Source organism: Leuresthes tenuis, unplaced genomic scaffold, assembly GCF_036924035.1.
Source record: "Leuresthes tenuis unplaced genomic scaffold, fLeuTen1.0.hap1 SCAF_21, whole genome shotgun sequence".
NCBI lineage: Eukaryota > Metazoa > Chordata > Actinopteri > Atheriniformes > Atherinopsidae > Leuresthes > Leuresthes tenuis.
In genome coordinates, this window is record NW_027325375.1 from 18,724,678 (window position 1) to 18,744,467 (window position 19,790).

The 19,790-nt window shown below is 40.8% G+C and overlaps 2 protein-coding genes across 2 annotated transcripts; both read right to left on the minus strand.

Moving 5' to 3' along the window:
- Positions 1 to 60: 60 nt before the first annotated feature.
- Positions 61 to 4,579, minus strand: slc25a1a (solute carrier family 25 member 1a). The gene is made up of 9 exons (XM_072375528.1): positions 4,263 to 4,579; positions 3,753 to 3,860; positions 3,544 to 3,643; positions 3,121 to 3,259; positions 2,930 to 3,014; positions 2,675 to 2,779; positions 2,449 to 2,564; positions 2,277 to 2,350; positions 61 to 2,194 (listed from the first exon to the last, which is right to left on the minus strand). The coding sequence occupies exons 1-9, from the start codon at positions 4,507 to 4,509 to the stop codon at positions 2,080 to 2,082; spliced, it is 1,089 nt and encodes a 362-aa protein (XP_072231629.1). The 5' UTR covers positions 4,510 to 4,579; the 3' UTR covers positions 61 to 2,079.
- Positions 4,580 to 6,740: 2,161 nt separating this feature from the next.
- LOC140279286 (F-box only protein 39-like) lies at positions 6,741 to 10,392 on the minus strand. Its single transcript, XM_072374408.1, has 6 exons — positions 9,962 to 10,392; positions 9,680 to 9,851; positions 8,987 to 9,295; positions 8,639 to 8,863; positions 7,014 to 7,190; positions 6,741 to 6,922 (listed from the first exon to the last, which is right to left on the minus strand). The coding sequence occupies exons 1-6, from the start codon at positions 10,390 to 10,392 to the stop codon at positions 6,794 to 6,796; spliced, it is 1,443 nt and encodes a 480-aa protein (XP_072230509.1). The 3' UTR covers positions 6,741 to 6,793.
- Positions 10,393 to 19,790: the final 9,398 nt, after the last annotated feature.

Here is a 19,790-nt window from a genome sequence, read left to right on the forward strand (position 1 = left end):
TTTTTGTGGTATCCAACAGGTAAAAATTCAAATTTAAAAACCAGTCCTAATATAAGCCGTGTTTCATTTATTGTTAAATATCTGCCACAGATATAAAGGTGCAACATTCATACACGTTTTTATAGCAAGTTCAAACCGTCCCTCGACTCCTGCGGATGCTACTGGTCAATTCCCCGGGGGGCCGTAAATCGCTCAAACGGATGGGATTTCAACATACAACTCTCAGAAAACAAAGGTGTCATCGCATTGATTTGCTTCATTACATTTCCTGTAGAGTAGAACACAGGAAGCTGAGCTTACACATATATCCCACCACAGAATCTACATCTTTACTACTCCGACGTCTTTAACAGCCACATGGATGGCGTCAAATAATCACAAGCTTATTATTGCCATCATGTACATTGTTTTTTTTTTTAAAGTGTGCCATGTCATATTGACTTATTTAGTTTTTTTTTTTCTCCCACACAAAAGAAAACCTCAGTCTGCCCAACAGGAATCTTTTGCAATGTAAATGACCAACGGTGCATTACCCTGTTCATAAAAAGCAGCCAAGCGTGACCCAAGACTGCTGGAAGAACATTCTGAATTTTTTTGAGGGGGGATATCCAATTGGAGGATAGACTCGAGTGGATTTGGCAAAAAGGGACTGAAAGGCTTCTGTGCAAGGCCGAGCGGTGCGACCAGGTCAATCGTAGCCGAGCCTTCGAGACAACTCGTCACACATTGATTTATTAATCCTAATTTTAACATTTACAAACTGGAGACGCTATAAATCTATAAATATGAAAAGAAAAAAAAAATACAAAGGTCAACATGTAGAAAATCATCCTCGCATCACTTTTTGTGCGTCTCACCGGGGCGCCGTTCACACAGACTGATGTAAACAAAGAATACTAAAAATCGCTGATTAGAGGGCAGCCTGTTTGATGACCAAAAACTCTCCGAAGGCTCAGGAATACTTGCGTAATATGGCTTACAAAGGCTGTTTACATCGTCATCTCTACTGGAGTGAAAGGATATTGCTTTTTTTTTTTTTTTTGTAATTTGGCTGACCCCCCCCAAGCGCCTTTTTGGACATGGCTTAGAGGCTCTTAGCAGATTTCAACAATCCACTCAATACATTTCTGTATCTTGCATGGTAACAGTCATCTAGAATGGCAACCACTTGCTCACCCACCTCCATATTACATTAAGACTGTAAGTTCAAAACGTTTCCTTTAACATATCACCTGACAGGTAAACCCCCCCTTCCCCTCTATGCACTCTACTGGAAAGTTACTGACTCCAGGTCGGTCTGCGTGGCCTCAACAGGCCTGTGAGACAGATGCCACATCCACATTCATGCAGCGATGCACTGCTACTGGCAGCGGCCATAAAATGCTGTATAAATGATTTCAAGAGTTTGTCACCAGGACAGAGCAGGGAAATCCCGTAAACGTTTCCCATGTCACGACAACACAAGCGCAGCCAAGTAAGCGGTCACAGCAAGCAGAAGAAACCGCACAGATGTGTTGTGGTACTGCAAAAAGCACTTTTGTTTGTCCTTTGCTCAGAATAGTAAGTACTCAGTGAATCAAGACACATTTATGGTTTTAGTACAAAGTGTTCGCTCTACAACATAAACGATAGCAATTATCATACGCGGTCTTCTTTTTTTAAACCAGTCTCCCTCTTCTGAGTTGAGCTTGAACCGTACTCCCCTTCTCTAAATGTGCTGATGTTCATGATAATGAAACCCAAGAAATTGAGCCTACGCGTTCTGCTGGGTGCCTCCTTCCATCACTTCATTTGACTGTGCTTCTTCCTGTCCTTTAAAGCAAATGTCCTGAAGTCTGATCTCTACAGTCAAAGAGGATAAATACAACACTGAACCCGCACTTTCTTCTTTATCTCTGTGTTTAGAGGGAGTCGAGTAAAACATAAAAGTCATGTAACAGTGTGGAGACCGGTCAAGATGGCATCTGCTCAGGGCAACGCAGACAGCTTGTATGAACTAGGATAGAGGTGTCGAGTTGTGTGTGGCATGAGGCACTGGTCTGTGCTTCCTCCCGGACACTGTGTGACGTGCGGATCGCTCTACTGCGTCTTCCACACATTGTTGAGCAGTTTGACCACCTCCTCGTAAATGACGAAGACTATGGCCACGTCCAAGCACACACGACCAAGCCGGGGAACTGTGCCTTTGTAGAACCTGCAGAAAGAACGGGATGAGGTTAGATGGCTTGCTCGGCAAGAGTGAGAAGCGTGAGTCGAGCTGGATGTGGGTTACTCACGCCTGCGGTCCTTCGTGCTTCAAGATCTGGAAGGCACAGTCCATTGTGTTTTTGTAGCGATGGGCATCCAAACCCTGCAAAAAAAAAATGTTTTTTTTAAATTGACAAAGAATGTTTTACAAAAGGGAAACCTGACCGCAGTACCAAAACCATCCCATGGCCTGTTTCCTACCTGCATCCTGGTCTTGACTACGTCTAGAGGTGTGTTTCCAAAAACGCTGGCTGCTCCTGCTGTCGCTCCAAACATCGCCGTGACTATGGGATGCATTTCTCGTCTGGGATCATCACCTTAAGAGGCCGAAGCCAAAGTTTGCACAAAAGAAGAAGCGCAGAATCAATCGCCTGCGCCGTGAAAGAATTAAGACATAAGAATTAGTTTTATAGTTAATTATTTCTACCTTTGTACCAGTTCCGCATTGCATTCATAACATAAAATCGGATGGCCTGATTGGTTCCTTGTTTAAGCACGGTAGCCGTCAGACCTTGATACGTCCCCCTTACACCTATATGAGTTAAAGAGCGTATGATTCCATACTGCACACTGATACTTAAAAATGCAGTTTTGCCAATATTATGCATCATTATGGGAGGGATCAGAGAAAGAGCACCCATACAAAATGAGTAACATAGCTCGTTCCTTTCTGTTATCTTACCCTGTTCTCTGATAATCTCACTAACTCCATGAAAGAAACCTCTGTAGCGGGGTCGGAGGGAACACTGGTCGTGGATCAGCTTCACCTAGGAGATGCGAGAAGAACACTTATGTTGAGATCAGTGTCTATGCAACAGGTCAGGAAGGAGATTCCAATAGAAGAACTATGTTGCAAAATCCACTCCCACCAACCTTTAAAGTCTCCATGGGGCACACCACTAAAATGGCCTCCGCTATCCCCGCGCCTAAACCACACAGGAGGCTCCGCGTGTTGTCGAGACGACCTGTGGCGTCTCGCATCGGATTGCTGAGGATCTCAAACGTGCCAAACCTGGAAGCATTGATAAATGCAAGGTATCAAAGAGAGAAGAATAAGCACACAACATTCCAGGTTGAAAAGGGTGAGAAAGCACATGACCAAGGACGCAATATCTCAAACTAGAAAAAGGTGCCATGTCAATGCGTTTATAGGACCAAACGATTTTGTAAAGAATCCATCAGATGCTGCTCAAAATTCGGAAAATGAAATGTGCTTTTCCATTGAGGAAGTGTAGCTTTACAAAAACAGGACAAATGAAAAGACAGAGCCTCTCTGCACACTGTGTGCACCTTCACCTGACTGCAGACTTTGGTATTGACCCATAGAGCAGGGAGCTGAGACCTCGATACAATCCTCTGAGCCCGTGATCCTGCACAGTCAGCTTCACACAGTCACCTGCACACACACAGAGGATGCATGAGTGAGTTACCCAATGCAAGACTTGCACATCTCCCCTCATCAGCCCCCCCTCCTGTGACATACAGACTGACATCCGTTGACCTACCAATCCCTCTGTACCGAGGCGGGTTGGCTCTCTCATCCAGCTGCAGCTGAGTCTTCACATACTCTGTAGGGAAGGTGATGCAGATCTCTATTCCTCCTGCTATGCCACCTGAGTGAGAGGAGAGGCAAGAACCACTGCGGTCAGGATCTGTTGACTCACTGTGCAGAATTGTTCCTGAATGTTCTGTGCCCAGCAGGAACTTATCAGCATTCATACTTCAGTGTTAATGATCAGAGTGATGCAGCAAAAAGCTTTTAGGCTCACTTTTAGGCTATTTCTCAGAAATATAACGGTGGATATAATCATAAATAAACCCAGAGAGACATGCTGCCACATGATAGAGCTGCAGCTGTAGCATCACTCCTGACTGAGAGCGTTTTGACCCAGTTCTACGTGGATAGCGTTAATGGGCGCCAGACCGAGATTAGGCTGGGCTGTGTGTCTGCACCCAGCGAGGAGCGACAATAGGGCGCAAATCTGCAAACTGAATGTAATCGTTACAGAATCAACCTGCAAGGATGGCCTTTCCGGGATGCGTGATTTTCCTTCCTCCTACAGCAGCCGCCGCCAGGTTCCTCCTCGCCACGTACGTCCTCTGGTGTGCCGGCAGAGAGCTCAGCCCCGCGGCGGCGGCGGCGGTGGCCAGACGCTGGGATGAAGGCAGCTGATGGGGAGCCGGGCTCGCGCATCCTCTCCGAGCGGCGCAGCTTTCACAGGGCCCATCACACACCGAAAACGGCTTCAGCAGCGAGGACATCTTTATTCCACAAGCCTCTGTGGTGATGACGGTCCCAATCAGACACAATGTGAGGTAACAACAACACAAGAAGGCGGGGCACCAATGTGGCGCCAGGGGGAGCTAAAGTATTCAAATGGCGATCAGGTGATGGAGCGGACCATTGGCTCACCATGCTGCCTAATACAATTATTCAGTCATGTGACTGTGAATGACTTTTGTAGCCAATAACATGATGCATGTTGTTCTATGACAATAGGGCCACTGTCATTCGTCTGAACATTTTTTTTAAATCGGATCATTCTTAAATAAATGTCCTTCTGTGATCAAACCCAGAACTTCTTCATTTCATGTGCACCAGCTAATATAGATTTATCGGACAGTCTAAACAGAATGAATACATGTTAACTCAAATAAGAAAACAGTCAAACCCCAAAGAGTTTATACTAAATGTTTTTCTAGGCGAAAAACTACATAAAGTTGTTGTGATAAAAGTGTTTTATCAAGATTTTGTGTTTGATATGTTAATGATAAACAGTTTATTGTCTTAGTTGGTGTAAATATAGGTTATTTCTGTACTTGTGCTCAAGGGTAGATGTACCTCAGGAAGCAAAGTGGTCGTCTTTCAAGTAGAATGTTCCTGGTTTGATCCCCAGCTTGTTGAAGATACTAAAAGCTAAATAACTCTCCGGTGTATTCCTAACTTGTTATCAACACTGGGTCAAAAGCATCTGCTAAATGCTTAATGAATAAATATGTTGACTCTGTGTGTTTGAATCTTAGTAGAAGTACAGGGGCTTAAGGTGTCTTAGGTTGACAACAGTAGTGCATAACACATTCAAACTGAATTAGATCACATGATCCGTGGCCTCCATGTGGCAACAAGTAGTCCATACCACTCAACAGTAATACCTTTTACCTCTTCTTTCACCTCATTAGTTTCACAGCTAAAGCAACTAGTTACTTAGACGAAGAACTAACACAAATAGACAGCATTATGTTGAACAGAGTTTAAGACATAAAGCGTAAGAGTAATTGGGGTCACATTTCACATGTCTGTGGGTGGTTAACAGCTGACTGACGACTGATTTCTTTTAAACTCTAAAACCTCTAACATGATTTGATTTAGACATGTTCTTCCATCACTGTATGTGGTTTTTATGTTTACCATCATTACCATTACCATGATATTAAAGACTCAATGCAAGTTTAGTCTTTCAACATGTCTTTAATATTTTAACGACATATAATTACTGCTAAAAACTATTCAGATCTTTTACATGTAATGGAGAAGCAATACACTCCCATGTCTGTATTTTCCCTGTTGGTTAAAGTCTTAACCAAATACTTCTTCCATCACTGTATATGGTTTTTATGATTGCTAACAATCTTTTTGAATGTCTCCATTGGGATTTTGGGCCGCTCCTTTGCTGTGATGATCTCCAGTCGTTTGATGTTTGTTCCCATGTTCTGGATGAGTTTTCTGATCTGGGGTCTGACTGGGTTCATATTTTCTTCTATGAACTATTTCTTGACTTGATTTGATGGTCGTTGTCTTTTTTGGATTTCCAGTCATGCCAAAAATCCATGTTTTTCCATATGTTGCTTTATTATTTGCCCCCAGAGTCTTACAGTAGTATCATTAACAGTGACTATCACAACAGATTTAGAGACTGGTTGGGCAGTGGGCTACACTGGATATATGAATAGAGAATGTGAAATTATTTGGACATATAGCACAAACCAGTATGCAGAGATATGTCATTTGTTTAGTAACAATGGGGATTATGGTTGTCGGAATTTGGAAATTTGCACTCATGCATCTTGTCATAGTCAAAAAATATTGTATTTGTAGTGGAAAAAAAATCTAATTAATGAGATTATAACATCAGGATTAGCTTCCCACACTTTGTAATGTGTCATAAACTGTGCAAATGAGAGTTTGGTATTTTGCTTTTGGCTCTTTATCTCTGTTCCTTAAAATAGTGCTCCCACTTTGCTAGAGCGTGCATAGACTCATACAGACGTTGTCTCCCTTGATCATACTTTACAATGAAACTAGGTCAGTGTTTAACTTCCACACCCACAACCCACCCCATTCCCCGAAGAAAAACATAGACAGGAGAGAGCAACATAGCGCTAGACATACACACCAACATGTTCAGTAATTACTCAGCGAGTTTACTGATTGATAACAAATTATTTTCATGCTTAATTATTTTTATTAGGTCTTTTTCTTTTCATTTTTTTTTTTTTTTTGAGGGGCGTGCATGTCTCAGCTGCACCACAAGCATCCTCGCATTTGTCATATAAAGGGGCAGACTGCTGCGAAAAATTCCAGTTCAGGAGGGAAAAGATCCAGATAGGGAGACAGTACTTCCTCCAGCTGGTCTTCCTGCTCTTCAAGGTTGTCATTCATCGAGTAGATTCTCAACTGCAATGCAAAACAACCAAGAGCATTATCACGTATGTATGCTGTACCCCAGTATGGGAACACTTGAAGTATTATTGCTCTTTTTCCTTACCTTGATCTTGTTAAGTAGCATTGTTTTAGTCAGCCTGAAGTGCAGCAGCCTCCCCACTGTGAATATTTCTAAGAAAGCCCATAATCTCAGATCCACCAGGCGCTCACACACTTGCACCAGTTCCAGCAGCTCATCATCCAGTGATTCTCTGCAGTTGCTCAGGTCCAGGGTCAGATACTGTGCACATACAAGGAAATGACTGTCTGCATTGTGTTGATGGAGTAAGTGGATTCAACTTAAACTGGTTCTTGACCTCTGTTGACCTTCCGTGCAGCACTTTGTGCTTTACACATGCCTTGTCATAGCAGTTCTTTTCGCGAGTGCCTACATCACACACTTTCACATCAGGAGGTTTGTGAGATAAAAATTCAAAACCAAAATGTCATGTACCTAAAAATACAGTAATTTCCTTAACAAGTGACAGATTATTAAGATTTGTTGAGCTGTTAGCACAAAACTCTACACACAGACCCCTTCTTTATTCAGTGCCTACACCAGGAGCACATTTAAAATATCAGCAAAGCCTGAAGCCAGTAAATGTGTCGACAGAGTTGTTTTTAATCGATTTCACCAATGTGTAAGAACATGTCGTAGTGTTTTTGTTTTTAAGTGCTTTTATGTTATGCCTAAAGGCAAACTTTGGTTGATTTAGCAAGAGCTTGGTTTTGACCTGCAATTTTTGTAGATTTGGAGTTGAGTGTGTAGTTGTAGATTTGTAGAGTTTTGGAAAATGGAGGCATACTTTGAAAAAATGTGTCTTTGCTTTTGAGAAAACCTTTTAAGGGTTAGCCAGTTTTTTAAACTGAGGTTTAGTGGTCAGCAGTCAGAGAGCTCTCAGTTTGGAGAGGCTGGGAGGAATTCTGACAGGGTAATCTAAGCTCAACTAATCAGAACAAGGACATTTTTCACCATCTTAAACAAAGCAAACCTTAAAAAATCCTTGGGTTCAAATTGATATACCTCTAAAGTACATCTAAAAAATATATAGTATATAATAGTATATATAATAGTACAGAGTTTACTCAAATCGCTAAAAAATCTTTTCAAGCTTGACTTTTTAAAAATGGTGGGAAATGTGGTCTTATGATGTTCATTTTCTGAGTAGCTGTTAGCTTAGCTCCTCGTCAGCATTCTTTCCCTGCTTCTCCAAACTGAGAGTGCTCTGATGGCTGTCTACTGCAGACAAGACAATGACTGATCATGAATACATTAAAAAAAATCCCACTTATATTTATATATATAAAGATATACCTTGAAATAAACCCTATAGTTTTCTCTGTCACCAAACCAACTTTGGTCATAGATTTGTCAAAGCTGTATGACAAAGAAAAAATAAATTCATTTGGGGAAAAAGTTATGAAGACAAAAATTCCCAGGCTCAGATGCATCAAGTTAGCGTAGCCAAACAGCAACCTTTATACAGCAAGACTAAAAGATGAGCCAGCAGCTGTTTGAGGCATTTCCTTTTAGCTAAATGCTAAAATCATCAGACAAACACGCTCACATGAACAGACTCCCTTTCTCTAGCCCTCTGCAGATCACACATAAGTGCCCCAAACTGGGATAACCCAAATACTGTGTTTCAGCTCAACACCACAAAGTCTCTGCCTGCTCAGCACACTGACCTGCAGGCTGTGTCTGTAAAGAGGAAGCAGGTCACAGAAGAGAGGCTTGGTGCTCCAGTTTTCATCTGGCGAGTAGAAGGCTGTCATGTTGTACTCTCTCAGGGGAATCCCAGGCAGCAGTATCCTACTAAGCCATTCTGTGTTAATGACTTGTTCAACTGTGAGGTTGACATTCAGGTCCGGGCATCTTTTTGCTAAACTTGCCCATGAGCCACCGTGCACCAGCTTGACAGAGAAGAAAACGAAACAGCAACATTTACCCATTTACCCGCTTTTTGTTGTCTCAGCATAGGCTACCACACCAGACTTCAACACCGTTCCCAAAGCATCTCAGCTATTCCTGCCTACCTGCTGGTGTGGCTCATTCCGAGTGCAGTGCAGTGAAAATGTTCGCAGGATGCTTCCATCTCTGCCAGAGTTCCATCTCCCTCCTCCATGTCTTTGCTGGAGAGCGATCAGCAGCTCATCTGACAGACACGAGTAACTCAGGCCCAGGTTGGTGAGGCCTTGCAGCTGCTCCAGGATTTGGGGCATATTGGGGTTGAGATGGACAGGCACAGTAGTAGAAAAGAATCCCCTCAAGTCCAAAGACAAAATGTAGCAGTGCGGAGGGAGGTACTTCTGATATTGTAACAATGCAGAAAGTAACTTCAAACCCTGGAGGTAAAAAAAAGAGACTTTTTTTGTTTGTTTTTGCAACAAGAATTAATTTAGTTACAACTGAACACAAGTTGGGGAGGGTGAATGAATAAGCATTAAATTAAAAAAGGATTACCAAATTGACACTTTTACATTTTTAACAAGAATTACGGCAAGCATGAAGCATAAAGCAATACCAAGAGGAGGTTTAATTCTTAATCTGCAAATCAGGTTTGATTTGATATCAGATATCTTGTCAATTTATTTTCGTCTTCCCATCTAGCAATCTTGGCTGTTTGTCTAACAAAATATTTTTAACAGCTCCAAACAGTTTAACTGTTCAAATGGTGTATTTTTCATTTAAGTGGAGCACCAGGGAAATCTTTGGATTGATGCATTCACCTGTTGCAGGTCATTTTTCAACCCATTCAGACAAACATTGGTGAGCTTTGTAGCCCCGCTCTCAAGGAGATAAATCAGGCTGTCCACCACAGAGTTTCTGTGCACTGAGGCCCAGGAGGAGCGGTCCATCTCCAGCCTAACAAGGGAGAAGGACTGCAATGGGGCCTTTACTCTGTGGAGACAAAATTATGTTCAGTTTACTTAGTGAGTTCCCTGAAACAGTCTAAAGTGTGGCCCCTATGGAACAGATTTTTAACAGGCATTTGGGAGATAGTGTCTTACCTGACGAGCTCATTTAACAGACCACAGATGGCTTCCTTAAGTCGCTGGGCTGTCGCACTTGTTCGTGGAGGACACACACAGACCTCCAGCTTTTCCAGGTAGACTCCCAGACTGCTGACATAACCTACAGCTGAGCAGTAGTCAGATGGCTTATATTTGGAAAGCCGACCACTGAAGTGGAAGAAACGGGTGCGCCAGAGACAGGGTGAGCGCATGACATTGTGCCAGTGATGGCAAACCAGAGACGCCTTGTTGCGAGCACCATCAGGAAGAAACCTGAACACGTGCCGCAAGCACACATCAGGCAGTGACTCCCAGACACTCGTCATCTCAGTGTCAGATGATGAGCTTTCATCACTGCATGCCTCTTCCTCACTGTCCTCATCTGTGAAAGCATCATCCTCCCAATTGGTCTCTTCTTGGTTTTGCATGCTTTCCTGTTTGTTTTATCACAGCGGCTGGCAGTAAATTCAGATTTTTGGGTCAAAGGCAATGGAAAATGTTAGAAAAATCAGAACACTCTCAAAAATGAGAGTGAAAATGTGAGACAAATGTTACCTGAAGACGACAGCAATCTAATAGAGAATGGAACACAGTGAAGAACCTGCAACAGAGTTCTATTGTGACATCATGAGAACTGAATTCTCTGTTCAGTTCCACATTCAGATCAACAGAAAATACATAATTTGTTCCTTAAGGAGTGACTCCAAAAACATATAAAACATATTATTAATACTAATTTTTCAAAAGCATAACAAAGGAAAGCAAATGGGATCATTTCAAAGCTAAGCAAAGACACTACTGAGAGAAACGTCTGCTTTCAATGCCTATAGTTAATTTATTTTAGTACAAATGTAAAAAATTTAGTTAGACTCAAAGGGAAGGCTTAAGGAATAAAAAATAAGACATATTACATATGTCATTCACTTGTTTTTCAATAAAGAGCAGATTACAGGTCTGTGGTTTGGTTAGAAAAAGTTTATGCAGCAGTACTCTGGTGGAATTTCAACATTTTCCACCCTTTCCCTGAGTAAAAAATGTAAAACTGCCTGTACACCAAACCATTTTAGAGTTGAAATCATCCAAATTTGTGCCTTCAATAGTCAATGAGAAATCAAATAACATGACTATGGTCTCACTGGAGTTGATAGAAAAAAAACCAAGTAAAATTCGCACGTGATCACCACACTTCTAGACCAAAAGACCAAAATATATTACTGAGGTTTAAAGCAGAAATAATTTTAATTTGACAAAGATATTTTTCTTTCTTCTGTTTTTAACTGGTTATAACTATCCAAACAAAAAAATCATAAGAAATATTAACCATACAATAATAAAGACATTAACAACAAATTATATTTTTATTTTGATACGATCTCAAAATGAAAAATGTGACTAAAATAAGTAAACAGCATGGCCAGAGTATGGCTGTCAAATGTTATGAAGCTTCATCATTTTGACTTTAATATTTTGACTGATAATGACTTTTGTTATGCACATTCACAGGCATGAAACTGCTCTGAAGCACCCGGGGGCAAACTCGCAGTATGCTTTATGACCACTTAACACTTTTATGAGCTTCTGATGATGTCTTTGTGACCTCTTCAACACAACTACAAAAATTCATGTGTATGGCTGTACATGTCCAGGGCTCACAATGACACTTTTTTTTTATGATGGTGGTGTTACATTCCACAACAGTAGGGGGTCCAAAGGTCAAACATTGGCCAAATCAGTAGGCCGTATAATCAATCAAAACAAAAAAAATTAATTAATCAAATTGACGTATTCTGTAAAATTGGATTAAACGTGAATAAACAGAACTGAGACTGTGCAGAGGCAGCTAAACCCTGGTACATTGAAATGTTTATTATGTTATACACACATAATTAGATCGTGCATTTCCCTCCATCAGTAATTGATCATACAAATTGAATCAACATTAAATAAGGAATGAACATAACCAAGCTTTATAGTTTTTCACCACTATAAGCATATTTCGCACAAAGTTTTAAGGTGCAGAGAAGTTCCTGAGAATTTCCTAACAAAGACAGAAGATAATTGTGTCAAAACAATGTACACGGAACAACAATAAGGACTAGTTTCATTTCTTCAAGCTCCTTAGCCCATCAAACAGCATGCACTTTGCCTGTGGGGAGAGAAGGAAAACAGTCAGAGGCTTTCTAGTAAACACAGAGGCATGTGTTTGGTGAGCATGTCTCTATTTGTGTCTGTGTGTGTTCATGAGAATCTGTGCCAACCTCATGCCAGCGTAGTGTGTCAAGGGGCAAGTCCAGATGGCAGTGAGGACAGGTGTCCGTCTGTTCAGGCAGCGCCTGGTTCCTCTGTCCAGAGCAGGGCCCCTCACGGCCCCACAGGGGGCGACATGTGGAGCGGGAGGAGCAAGCCACACCAAAGTGAGGTCGTGGGTCTGTCTGGTAGCTCACTTTCTGTTCACTAGAGGGCAGTGTTGATGCAGGATCTGTGTCTTCCTACCACACAGTGACAGCAGAGAGTTGAGTTTTCTTAAAAAGAGAAGGTACGCATCAAAACAGGGTTGCAGCAAACATTTTCCTACTTAATTTTGCCAAGCGAGGTGTTAGAAAGAGCAAGGAGACTGATCACAGTGATGATAAATCCAGGAGCCACTCCTGTGACGATGAATGGATGCGGAGCGTTACTTTATACACACTCATTTCACAAAAGTATGTTTCACATGAAAATAAGAATCAGACTGCGAATCCCAAACACATTACTCTCCCCTGCCAAATCAGCAACATGTCTGTTTAAGTGGCTATGTAGTAAACTATTGCTTAAAAAGCACACTTTTGAGCCCATTGTTTTAGCCAATAACATTTAACCGTCCTTTCTTCTCCGAAATCCTTGAAATGGTTGTTCTGAAACAGCTAACTGCGCCTTTGCAGAATACTATTTTTGTATGAAAAGTTTCAGCCTGGATTTAGAGTACACCATGGTTCTGAAACTTCATTAGTTACAGCTAGCGAGGATGATGGTGATTTTGTGTCTGTTCTGGACCTGTTAAATCTCAGTGTTTGATACCACTGACCACAACATCTTAAGCCAAAGATCAAGGGGACTGCTTTGGACTGGTTTAAACCAAATTTAACATTTAAGTTAAATGGTGTGTCTTCCACACATACCAGAGTCGTGGACTCCAGTCAGTTCCATCCTCTCTTCACATGCTTCCTTTGGGCAACATCACCAGAAAACATGGCGTACATTTCTATTGCAATGCTGATAAAACCCAAATCAATTCATCTATGAGCTGGTGAAACTAATATGTTTCTGAAGTTACAGGCTTTTCTTGGAGACAAAAAGGCCTACATGAAAAGACATTTTCTACCTCTAAATTGGGGCAAAACTCAGGTAATTATTTTTGGCCCTAAAAACCTCAGAAAATCACTCTCAATTAAAAAATGCTGCAGCCACTGTACTAACTGCTACCACCTAAAGGGATAACATTTCTTCTTTTGCTGCCTCTGTATACTGGCTCCCTGAAAAAGACCAATCTTATCTGAAAGGCCTCCTTATTCCCTATCAAACCACATGAGCACTTCATTCTCAGAATGCAGTCCAGCTTTTAGCTTTCAGGCTCCTCTGTTCCGTAACCTGCTTCCAGTCTAGGCACGAAACTCTGACAGCTCCTTTCTGTAAAAGACAAATCTGGAATTTTTCCCGTTTTGAGAGAGCTTTTGTCTCGTTCACTAAACTTTGAACATTACTTGATTTTAATTGCTCACTCTGCATTTTGTACACTGATGACCATTTTTCAGACTTCTTTGACTTGTTGCTTTTATTGTTATTCTATGATATTCGCTGCTATCATAAGTGTTACAAAACTTAATTTTCTTTGTGTCTTTGCAGTTTTGGTTATGCTCTGTAAATCACTTTGGATTACACTTATGTTTGAAAGGGATAAAGTTGATTTTAGCTGAGTAATCAGTCTCAAGGTGTTGATAGTTACTGTCCCATACTGAAGAATCAAAATTTTCTTATTTGTATCTACTGTCTTTGTGAGCTTAATGAAAAGTAGAAGAAGGTTCACCAAATAATTTGTCTTTGACTTGACATCCACAGTTAGACAGATCAGCACAGATTAATTGAAATATTGTGTCCAGACAGAAAGGTTGCAACCTGTTTAGTAGCTTCAGGACGATACTCGAGAGACCTCAAGCAATACCAGCAGGGTTCAGACGGGCGATCTGTAAAGACATCATAGCAGCATTAAGAATAATGAACAAGTTAAATAACCAGACATGGATACAAAGGTCCCATACAAGAGTCAGTTAGTTTGTGTTTGAGGCTTACTTTGTGTGTTGGAAGGATGAGGTGACACTGAAGGGGGTCTCATCTCTTCCTCTGTTAGCAGGGGGGGCAATGGGACAAAGTCATCTGCACCCTCTGAGCTTGTGGCTATCACAGTCTCCTGTGGCAACGTCTCTGCACCACTGATACATAGATCCTCTCCAACCTCCATTATCTTCAACCACACCAACCAAGCAACACCACCATTAGCGGAAGCATTTAATCTTATGAATGCATATCCCATAAAGCATCATCAGCGCTTGTTTTGCCTTTTGAGAGCCAGCTGAGTTGTACCTCTCCAACACAGGCTCCACTGTCAGCCTTGTTGCCTTCCCTTGCATCCTGCAGGCTTTGGAACTCGGTGGCCTCCTCACTGCAGTTCTGAGTCAGTGTTTCAGCCTGGATAGAAGTCATCCCACTGAGGTTTCAGACAGGAAGCATCTAAATTAAAAAACATGCCCTCCTAACCGCCTGACTACAGGGTTATCAGCCAATCAATCGCCAGCTCTTTATACCAGTTCAGCTTCTACTGTTACTCTCAATGTGAGCACCTGGTTGGTCGTAAACAATCGTTCAATCCTTGCCTTACCTTTCTGTGCTCTCTTCCTCCATCCCTCCTCATATGTCTCCCTCCCAGGGTGCCTGCCTGATGTGTTATTTTCTCTTAATCCCACCGTTGTTTGACTTTTTCTTCTCTTCTTCTTGCCCGTCTGACTGCCTCTCTGCTATCTTCCCTCCCTCGCTTTGGTGAAACGGAAACTCCAGGCTTTCAATATTTCATGTGTCTGAATAGCTCACAAGCAGGTTGCTGTAAAGACTAATCAGGCAAAGGCTCTAATGTCTGTGTGATGGAGTCTGCTTTGACATAAGCAGGCCTGATAAGACCTTCAGAGACCAGAATGTCTTTGAATGCACAAACCACTCCCACATTGTTATGAAGAAGCACAGGTACTTCAATCTGTCTTTTTGAAGATACAGACACTTGGTAACTCTATGAATGGATGACTGACAGTTTGATCCTAATCTTCTTATACCTTGTATGTTTCGATGAGCAACAAAGGACATTTTTATCTGTGGATTTGTATTGTTAAAAGAAAAAACTGTGATATGAAATAAGAAAATGTCAAGTTTTCATAATAAAAAACATCCAGACATGAACTCCATCCATCCACGGCTGTCTTCAGGTTCAATCCAGCAGTACAGTCATATGAGTAATTTGTTTTTACCCTTAAATACAACTCATAAAAAGTTCCTATAAACTTCCACTCCTAAAAGCAGCAGAGGGGAAATAGAACCCATATGAGTGTTTCCACCTTAGAGCAGACATCAATGTCAAATACTTCATGTCGGAAGGAAAAGGCCCTTATAAGGAGAAAGGAAAGGTGTGTGGAATGTTGGATGGATAAATTGATGGATCGATGGTGTGACTGTGTGCAGTGGTTTAAACCAAGCATCCTTGTGTGACACAAGCTCCAGCCCAACATATAACTCCTGCTTTATTAACTGCTGAGTTACTTTCAGTCAATAACACATCAACCACCCCACGCTGGTTGGTATTATTTGATTAGGTTTAGAAAAACATCATGCTTGACATAAAAATACTCTTTTTACAATGCAACCATCCCCCTATGGAATGCAGTTTCTGCATTTCACATGCAGTTGCTTTCATTACAGGTCGAATTTGCTTCTAACAAAATTACAGGTTGTATTTGCCTTCGAAAACACATGACCCATGGGCAGGGAGGACAGATTTCATGTCAAAAAGAGGCATTTATTTCTCCTCTTTTACTTCTGTGCTGGATTTCTATGATATTTATCTATGCACACGTCCTTGCAATGGTTACATGTTTCGAATGCAGTTCAGAGTGGCTACGGATGTTGTCTACTTGTCCACTCACAGACTCAGTCGTTGGCCGGTTTTTACTTACAACAGTATGTTGTCCTTTGTAAAAGCATATCTTTAAAAAAAAGTGGGATCAACTGCAAAACTGATTCAATTTTGATAAGGTGTTGCTGAATACATTTTTGTGATCTGAATGAATATACATTAAGAGGTGCATTTCTTTTGTGCCCAGCAACTGCATTGCAAGCCCCTCAGTCCACCAGCAGATGGAGGTAGTGTATTTCCTCTGTTTTTTAGATACCATGAATAAATATTTTTAACAATGGAAATTTTTGTATTACTGTCTTTTGCCTTGTCTTCTGTCCATTTTTTCCCTCTTTTAACTCCTAGTCCAGGAAGCTAAGCTTTATATTTTGTATTCAACAGCTTCCCACTGATGTAGCTGCACATGTTCATTGACACAAGTTTGCCTTTACAAACCCACAATGATTACTATAGAAGTGAGAAGTGAGCACAAATCAGTCTCTGCCATTTTTTTACTACAGTGTACACGACCTGAGTTTTAATTTCAGGGTTTTTTGAGGAGCTGTGGAATGTGTATGTGCATGCTCGTCTCCATAAATTGTGATTTTCTTGGTGCCTGCACTCACCAACATGTGTGCATCTGCGCGTTTCTTTCTGTAAGTGCACGGCAGGTAATTTGAGTGTTTTTCCTGTATGTGTGTTGTTTTTTTTGTGGGAGGAGGGAGACAGGAACATAAGTGGAGATGACTCACCAGTCTTTTGTGACAGTGGTGCAGAGAGAGTGTTTTTCACCCATTTCTCTCCCTTGGGGCTTGCATACAAAACAAGAAATGGAGAGCGGGTAGTGGAGAAAAGATGGCAAGATTGGGTGTTAGGGAGCATTAGGGAGGAGTGGGGGGTATGGATAATTGGAGGAAAAAAGAGTAGATGGGAATGAGGGTATGGAATAGGACAAAGAAAGGCGAGGAAGAGATGAAAGAGGTGAGTGAAAAGACACGGGTTGAAGAGAAGATGAACAAGGGATGCGTTTCAATAGGAGAGACCCTGGCAGCTCTGCTTCTGTTGTCCTAATGGCTGGAGAGAGCATGGCTGATGGGATATGTTATGTTCAACAATGGTAGTTTAACAGGCAAGTCAACAATCATGGGGAGGAGCAAGCAGGAATTCATATTTGATATAAAAACCTTCATCAGGTTAGGAGTACAAACATCTTTGCTCCTTGCGCAGCTGTTTCAAAAAGAGGATATCCACTGTAGGCCAGTCTTCACTGCCATAGCAGCTATTATATTTATAACACAGTCTTATTAGAGTGTTGGAAACCGTCACACACTGTAATCTCATTAGTCATATCCTGGGACAGGAAATTCAACAAAATTCACGAAAAGCATCAAGTTTTCAAATTTGGTCTCACTGCATTTTGAGATTGTAACAAAAGAACTAATCATCAGCTTTACCAGGTCAGCATTTGAAGGCTTGAGATGTTCGGTGGTGGAGGTACAAACATGGCTATAAACCGCCCTACTTAATTTCCCATCTGACCCAGTATTTGTAAACTTACTTTCTTTCAAACTTTATTTTTCAGCCATGGTATGGTTTGATATATCTAAAAAATATGAGATGGTTAAACTTAAGAAAGCATGTTGCTTGCTTTAAAAAAAAAAAAAAAAAAAGACATAAAATGTCTAAGCCTTTCTGACTTACAGTGAAACAAGTCTTCAAAAAACGATAAATGCGGCGCAGGCACAAAAGAAGCTTGACACAGAAATGGGGCTTTGAAAGTCGTCCTGGATGTCATGAATAAAATTCAATAAAGAAAAACTTAATCTGCTGTTTGAACATTTCTGTGGTGTTGTAATGTTAAATTATGCTATAGCTCAGTAGCTATCATGAGCCACGTGAGGAAATTATAGTAAGCTAGATCAATATTGAAATATCATATCAGTAAATCACCTCTTTTTATGTTGTTATAATTGGGATGATTCTGATGTTTGATGATCTGAACATCGATAGACATATATGGGATAAAATAAGTACAAAAGCCAACATTATATGTTACACAAATATGGCTATTTTTAGACAATTCCTTGTAGAAATGTTGCATCTGATACCTTTTAACACCAATTAGTGGCATTTGCCACTTAAAAAGAGCTCGTGGCAACGAGTTGATGTGACAGCTACCTGAGTCAACCTGCACTCAATAGACCCAAAGTGACACACGTAAAATGAATGGAAGAAAAAAGAATAGCAGTGATGATGTTGTCAAGCATGTGCAGGGTTTTTTTTTTTCGAATTCATACTTAATCTGGGTGAAACCATAATCATCTCAAAATCTCTCCTATTATGAGAGCGTCCTGGCGAAAAAAACAACGTAATTATACCAGCAAACCAGCACAGCCCCAGTGTGCACAAAGAGTACAACCACAGAAAAGAGGAAAAAGCATCAAAACAGGTCACAAAAATGCACCATTTGCTAAGCAAAAATCACAGAAATGAGTTACTGTTAGTTGCCATGCAACCTATTAAGGACCATTTTTGGATCAGTAATTTGGTTAATTTTATGTCATTTTACATTATGTACCTCAAGCCACGAGCAAATGCACCTGTTACACCAGCTCTTGGAGAAAAACTTTTGCCAGTTTGGTCAAAAACTTTCTTTGTGCAAACATCTGTTATAGTAAACTATAAGCTTATACTTATGCACACAAATATAGATTTTCATTAGCTAATATCATGTTTACATTTAAGCTCAAGGTTGAAACAAGGTCTCACTGCTGTTGAAAATCTATGCTCATCGTTTCACCATATTTTTAAAAGACTATTAATTATTCATATTACTAATGGATGACTATTTCCCTCATATTTTTGTTTCTGTAAATGCATGAGCTTCTTGATGAATTGTTGTGCTGTCAGACTCTTCCGCACCAGGGGCTGGTTGTATACCAGATTTTGTGCCTATGAGAGTTGGAGCCTTTTGAAAAATTCAAATAGCATTTTAATTATAGCATGCCCACCGGGAAAAACAAAAATGATTACTATGAGGACGCAATGCGATCTAAGGCCCGATACACAATGGTGTTATTGTGCTGTAAAAATGTCATTTTAATTGTGCAGTATACACAAGGATGAATGTAGGAATGTAAACGGAAGCATCCCAACAACGCTCTTTTGTCCATGGCGAGAATGTGCCTTTCATAAACTACGATGTAAGAATCCTCATCATGGACCTCATGTATCAACAGAGCACATCTGCTCACCTGCATCATGATGTATTAGCTGTGCAAAATCTACAAAGTGACTAAATCTGAACCAAATTCACTCATAACTTATGTACAGAATCACTAACTGTAATCACTATTACAATTTAATTAGACTGATTCTTCAGTTAAAAGTAATTGAATAAAAATTCAACTGAATTAGTTTACATCGTGTATCAATTTCCAGAAAATGCTTCATCAATAGATTCAAATTTATATTAGAAGTTAAATTCGGCAACTGTAGACCGCTATTTAATGAGTTTTTGTGAGCAGGTCTGAAGAACCTTTATGTTACTTCCTCAGAGCAAATTATGACAATAATTGGGAAGAAGCCAGTCAAACAGTAGTGGAGCGGAAGGTATCTTGTGAGAGTTCTGAGATC